A 6,620-nucleotide genomic window follows, 5' to 3' on the forward strand; every position below is an offset into this window, starting at 1 on the left:
TCTTGTTTTCACGCTCGCGTCTGGCATCAACATCGCATCAGAAAGAGCAATTCAAGGAATGAGGAATAAGGTAATTGGGTTAGAACAAGGCAAATTGTTAAGGAGACGGCTCAGAGGTTGCTCCGTGCTTAAGGTCAAATTCGGGTCGAACTTCATCGATCGTGGAACGCCGTTGGTGATTCAGAATTTCTGTATCAATCAGACTGTCGCCTTGACTTTAATTAAATCCAGTAAGGCAGCTCGTTAAGATAAGTTTTGCTCCATTAGTAGTGAAATCGATACAGCGTTCGATAAAATGATTAATTAATTTCTTACGCTAACTATGACGTAATGAATGTTTGAGCACATATATGAAGGATTAAATGAATAAAAGAGTGGAAACTCTTTACACAACTTAAGACATTGCAATAATAGATTCAAGGATGAAATATGGCAGCATTAAACCTTTGGGCCATATTAATTCCATTAATTCTGGTACATCGTAGGCATGGGGCGGTAGTTGCGATATTAATCAAATTCTAAAAAACTGAACTTTAACTTTGCAGTATGTTGGAAAATGTCAAAATTTTCGGAAAGAAAATTATTCAATAAACCATGCATTGCATACATTTCTGCATGACATATGCACAGACGTTTAAATTCAGCACTTAATTTACTTAAATCATAGTGTAGTTGCCGAAATAGTTTATTGAAACAGTATTGCAGTGAGACAAATTTTTATTAAATTTTTAGTCAAAATAATGATTTTTCCAAACTCATTTTCCATTTTAACCTGGCTTCAAAAAGCAAGGGACATGTTTGTTCCGAGTTAATTGCAGGAATTTATAAAAACATGCTTGAAATAAATTTCATCTATTTCGAACTTTTGAAAATTACAAAAAACATTAATTCTGAGAATTTATCCGTTTTAAAAAAAGTTAATTTTTAATTCCGTCCTAAAGGTCATTTTGAACAAACATGTTGTTCTCTGATTTTGGAATAAGATTGAAACATTGGAAAAGTTGCACTTAAGAAACTCTGGTTTTACTTAAAATGTCCACTAGGGGCGTAAAAGCTTTCACGAAAATGCAGAAATACGGCTACGATTACTTCCTTCCGTAAGCATTTAAAATTTGCCCGGGAAAAATCGGGGAAAACAACTGCATGCTTGCTAATTGTGAGTAGGGGTGTGGCTGGATTTGTGCGTGTACAAAACCTTAATAAAAAAAATTCTGCATATTTATTTGTCCAAACATGCAAATTAGAATAAGCTAAAAATAAATGACAATAAATTATGTACATAATGTAAAGTATGTAAATCATAAAGAAATTAATAATCATTGTCATTTATGAATTTTACTAGCAAAATTATGAATTAAAATTAAATACGTTAATAAGTAGTAAATTTGACAAAATTTTTCCGTTCCATATTCGCAAGCCATGTACACCAATTCAAATAAATGTATATCCACCAAACCTGCACATTAGCATTATGCATTGAGGCTGCACTAATTGTTCTAAAATGGTAACTTTATTTTTAAGAGTGGTGTAACACTTTCTAAATACACTCTAATACGCATTTTAAAGTATTTAGTTGTATACTACATAATATTTATTACAATAATTTGTATGGAAATAAAGTTCATCAAATAATTAAGCTAAATTTATCTGTAGGTATCCATTTACCTATTAAATTAGCCTTGCCGCCAATATGTTTAACTGTGTAGTATTCTTGTAAACAATATTATATTTTGCCCTCAAAACCGCTCGAAAGTACATGCATATATACATATGTACATATTTAGAATACGTGCACAAGTCCATGAATGAAATTAAATTTTGTACGTAACTATGTGTTTGATATGAAGATTATGGCAGGCCAACCTATAAAATACCAACCATAAGTTGATTTTTAATCCCGAGGTAAATTAGTGGTTGCCACTAATCGGTCCGCAGTAGGTTAAACTTGTAGAGCGACATTGCATTCGCCTCGATGAAAGCGACCAAATTTTCAACGGATTTCTTGCTCAGCTGTAAACAATATGCATAAAAGCTGCTTTAACGAAAGCTTTCATAATTAGCCAAGTTTAGGTATAAATTGTTCTTACAATGAGATTTGTAATTTTGACCTCGTCCATTCCATCCATTGCTAATAAAAGCTGCTTGAAAAGGTCCAGCTCCTCCAGGGTCAAATCATGCCTCAAAAAATTTCCATTGTACGTCTCAATTTGCAAAGTTCTCAGACCTGAAATTGAAAAATTGACCATTTTTCAACTTTGACCTCAAATATTTTGACAAATTCTGACCATCGCATAAACTCCCTCAAGAAACGTTGGTTGTATTGACATGGACCACATAATTTGAAAAGTTCAACCACATCGAAGTGTTGCACTTCTCACCATCGCATTGTTCGGTAAATTTATATTATCAAAACTGGTTTACCTGAGTAAAAACGTCACTGCCATTCTATTAATCAACTCAATGACTATAAATTTATCTTCCGCAATTTCTAAATAAACTCCTTAAGCAAGGAAACAATTCAAAACGTGACTTAGAAGATTTTAGAGATGACTCATCCAGTCCGTAGTTAAAAAACCTTATACAAATCAATAACTAACTAGGTATACTATTTAGGTGGGCGGAGAGTTCAGATATCCCACCATATGCAAATATTGCACACTGTATCGGTGTGAAACAATATCTAAAAATTTCCATGTTAAAATCACTTTTGAAAAAGTAATGACGATTTTAGCGACGCAAACCTAGGAATTATCTCAGCTTTAATAAGGGTGACATTTTTCCTTTTGACCTCCTTTACGGATTACACTCTCTCTCCACCTCTGGCGAAGACATTGTTTCACTACGGTTCTAGTCATTGTCATAAACAGCCGTCCAAAATGTCCAAAATGCACAAAACGTGTCCGAAATAGGAAATGGGCAAAAATGTTTCAATTTATTTATTACATTTTTTTGAAAATCTAGGCAGATATATTTTATTCTCCTTGTTAAGTCGTTTTGAGCATTTATGTATACAGTGTTATTTGGAATTTTTTGCTTAAATATGATTTCTTATGAGAAATTACGAAATTTTCCAAATAATGCTGTATTACAATTCAAAATTCTCATAATTAATGGGAAATTGCATATCTTGGCAAATATTTGAAAAACGTGGTGATACCTAACGAAAATTTAACATTTTAGCTAATTTTCTATTTTGGACACTTTTCAATCATCTTGGACATTTTGGACGGCTGTTTTGGACAATGATTAGAACCGTAGCGAAACAATGTCTCCGCCAAAGGTGGAGAGAGTGTAATCCGTAAAGGTCAAAGCAAAAATTCCACCTTTGCTAAAGCATTGAGAAAATCCCTAGACTTGCGTCGCTAAAATCGTCATTACTTTTTCAAAAGTGCTTTTAACACGGAGATTTTTGCATATTGTTTCAAATCGATATAGTGTGCAATATTTGCATATAGTGGGATATCTGAACTCTCCACCCACCTAAATAGTATACCTAGTAAGTAAAAAAAATGAGACTCACGTTTATACAACTCCCCAACCTCCAACAGGGCCTTTATAATTTCCAAAATTTCTATCGGATACGTCGGCAGCGCCAAATCCAAATGCTTCAACCCCTTCCACCCCTTACACGTCTTCAGAACCACACCCAACTCCATCTCGCTCTCCTCCCCCTTAAAATCCGTACAATAAAACGATTCCACCTTCAACCTCTCCAAGTTAGGAAATGCCGTCACCAACCCGCCAAAAAGTTGGAGATCATGTAACTCGGTAATTTCCAAGTTTCTAACACTGCTCAAAACCTTTCTGGAATGAACCACATTTTCCAAAATTTCCTCCAATCGCCCCGACCATTTAAATCCCTTCCCAATCAATAAAGTTTTCGGAGTATCGGCATTCATCAAGAAATCGTCACATCGAAAAACTTCGACCATTTCGTTCCTAAATTTTACCAATTTCGGCATACTTCCCGGCAACTGAATTCCGATCGTGGGAACCAAATTGTCGAAATCGCTCGTTTCGTCGATGTTTTTCAGTCCAAGGATGTTCTCGACACTGCAAAAATTCAGGGTGACCAGCTGGTCACGGACTTGATCCAACATTCTGCACAGTTCTACAGGTTTATATGCTGGGTCATCGAAGTAGGATTGGTCAACGCCATCTATCGCGATTGTAAGAGACGTGAGAAACTTCGAATTTGCAAAATTTGGATAAAATCCTAACGGAATCGTGGCAACTTTCAAATTTGGCGCCGCGTCGACAAACACTTGAACAAATCTGGTCAGCATATAGGTCATGGCTTTCGAACTTAGCGTGAATAAGGTCAAATTCGGTTTTGACGGGAGCCCATTACGCATAAAGTACTCATGTTCCGGACATGAGGCTGGATTAGGCGGAAATGTGCACGTGATCCGGAGTTGTTGCAAATTCGGACGGCCACGTTTCGCAATTTTGTAGAAAGATTTTAGGCCCATTTCGTGATCAATGATGGCCTCGAAAATTTGAATTTTGTCGCCATAATTGTTACAGAGGTAGATTAGTTGCAAGTCGTCGAAGCCGGCGTCCCAGCCGAAAAGCCTGACATGAAAGATGTAGATGGCGTTAACTCGTTTTGCCAGGCGGTCATCGATTGAAGTGAAGAATTTCTTAAAGTTACGATCGTCCTCAGGGGCGTTGGGGATGGGTTCATAGTTCATCTTTAAGGCGAGCCTGGGATATGGGAGGGACAGGACGGTTTCGTTCCATAAGTGGGAAACGAGGCGGGCTTCTTTTAAAGGGGCGGGGTTCTGTTTCAGTATTGCGGTTAAAATCTGGAAAATTTAGATATTTTGTGTGTAAATTGCTATAATGTTTAAAATTAGTTGCTATGATGGAGGAAGTTTCGATTTCTGATAATGTGCGTAATTTTCATATTTATGGAACTTTCTGCACTGCAGGCCAAAATTAGGACATGTAAAATCTGCTTTTCTTATTTTAAAACTATTTTGAAACCGGTTCCCAATTTCATTCAAAACAGGTCTTACAATTTTCCAGAAAAAATAGTTTTGTAAATCACCGGTTTTTAAACACTGTAAGACCGGTCCTCGATATTTAATCAAGCATGCACTTTTGGATTTGCAAACTTGTTAAAATTTGCACTACAAATTTCCAAACCTGATTTTAAAAACCGGTTTAAAATTAATTTCTCCCAGAAATGAACACCGGCTCGAATAAATTTTCAAAAACATGGTATTTCAAAATCTTCCGATTTTAGATGCCCTAGCCTAAATGTGCTAATTATCTACAAATATCTACCAATTAAATTTTGATTAAAAATCGATTATTTGCTTACGATCGGATTATCCAGTGCGAACTGAAGCACGTTTCTTTCCTGTTGAGGCGAATCCATTTTAGCAGATTGGCAATGTTGACAGGTAATACTTTCCTAGGATTATTAAGTTAAAACAATTGCATTTAGGGAATTATATGCATTTCGGAAAAGTGGTAGGAACTGCTACATACATAGTGGGGTCATAAGTTCTCGTGAATGCATTTCCGGTAATAAATCCCAAAGTATTAGAGCTATCTGTTCGAAATTTTTATGGATTAACAAGGTATTAATATTGTTTAGAAATCATAACTTCTTTGTCAAGATTTCGTCCACGGGCAATTAGACAAGACATAACTCGTGACGGCCACAGGTTGATCGTGGTACGCGCCAATTTTCGTGCAAAAAGTATTTCAGACTTTTCACCGTTGGCAAAAAATTTAATAGAAAAAAAGGCCAGATATTTGTTGTACAGAAGTCTGACATCCGTTTAAGTATGCGGAAGTCAATACGAAGTCATCACCGTGGTGTGCATGGGAGCAAGTTGGCTGGAGAAATGAAATCTCTGTTTTTTACCGCAAGGGGTACAAGTTGAAGCCAAGAATTATTTTCAGAGTGTCCTAAAGCCAAACGTTAATAACCTGAACCCTGGACCCTCCGAAAATCGACATTGGACCTTTCAACAAGACTCTGTTCCTGCGCAAGGTGCAAAATTGTCCAAAACTGGCTTCAGACGAATTTTCATGACTTTTTTTCATCCGTAGAACGGTGCTCAGTATCTGCAGACCTTAATCCCCTAAATTATGACTGGTGGTGAAAATTATAGGTACAAGTATGCTCTAAATTTCACCCAAGTGTGGAAGGGCTGAGGTCGCACTTACTGAAGATCTGGCGCTTTTCCCAGGAAATCCGTGCGTGCCGCGATCGAGCAGTTTTCGCCACGACTTATGTCTTGTGTACAAGCCCGTGGAGGAAATTGTGAAAACGAAGTTATGATTTCTAAACAAGATTAATACCTTGTTCATCCACAAAAATTTCTATCAGATAGCTCTAATACTTTGGGCTTTATCACCGGAAATGCATTCACGGGAACTTATGGTCGGACTATGTACATACATACGCTTGTAAATCGCACAAAGTACAATTACAAAAATAAATAAACTAACCTTCAATATCACTCAATTTCCAGATTTGGAATGAATTCAAGGTTTTTAGATAACTTGAACAAACTGTTAAATGCGTTTTATTATCAGTGTGTTGGGAACATTCGTCGCACAAATCGTGAAACTGAATGGGTAATAAATGACTTTGTACA

At 36.3% G+C, this 6,620-nt stretch overlaps 1 protein-coding gene across 1 annotated transcript; it reads right to left on the bottom strand.

The window, feature by feature from the left end:
* Nucleotides 1–1,382: 1,382 nt before the first annotated feature.
* LOC118436903 lies at nt 1,383–6,620 on the bottom strand. Its single transcript, XM_035855563.1, has 5 exons — nt 6,472–6,620; nt 5,330–5,422; nt 3,521–4,808; nt 2,088–2,224; nt 1,383–2,010 (listed from the first exon to the last, which is right to left on the bottom strand). The coding sequence occupies exons 2-5, from the start codon at nt 5,384–5,386 to the stop codon at nt 1,921–1,923; spliced, it is 1,572 nt and encodes a 523-aa protein (XP_035711456.1). The 5' UTR covers nt 5,387–5,422; nt 6,472–6,620; the 3' UTR covers nt 1,383–1,920.

The sequence above is a fragment of the Folsomia candida genome, unplaced genomic scaffold, assembly GCF_002217175.1.
Source record: "Folsomia candida strain VU population unplaced genomic scaffold, ASM221717v1 Fcan01_Sc011, whole genome shotgun sequence".
In the NCBI taxonomy this organism is placed as follows: Eukaryota; Metazoa; Arthropoda; class Collembola; order Entomobryomorpha; family Isotomidae; genus Folsomia; species Folsomia candida.

Bases quoted from the DNA above. Each gene is read 5' to 3' on its own strand.
- LOC118436903 (XM_035855563.1), bottom strand. From the start codon at position 5,386: ATGGATTCGCCTCAACAGGAAAGAAACGTGCTTCAGTTCGCACTGGAT. The intron at 2,225-3,520 runs GTGAGTCTCATT...TTTCAATTTCAG, and splicing joins GGTTGGGGAGTTGTATAAAC to GTCTGAGAACTTTGCAAATT. The intron at 2,011-2,087 runs GTAAGAACAATT...TATTGTTTACAG, and splicing joins TCAAAATTACAAATCTCATT to CTGAGCAAGAAATCCGTTGA.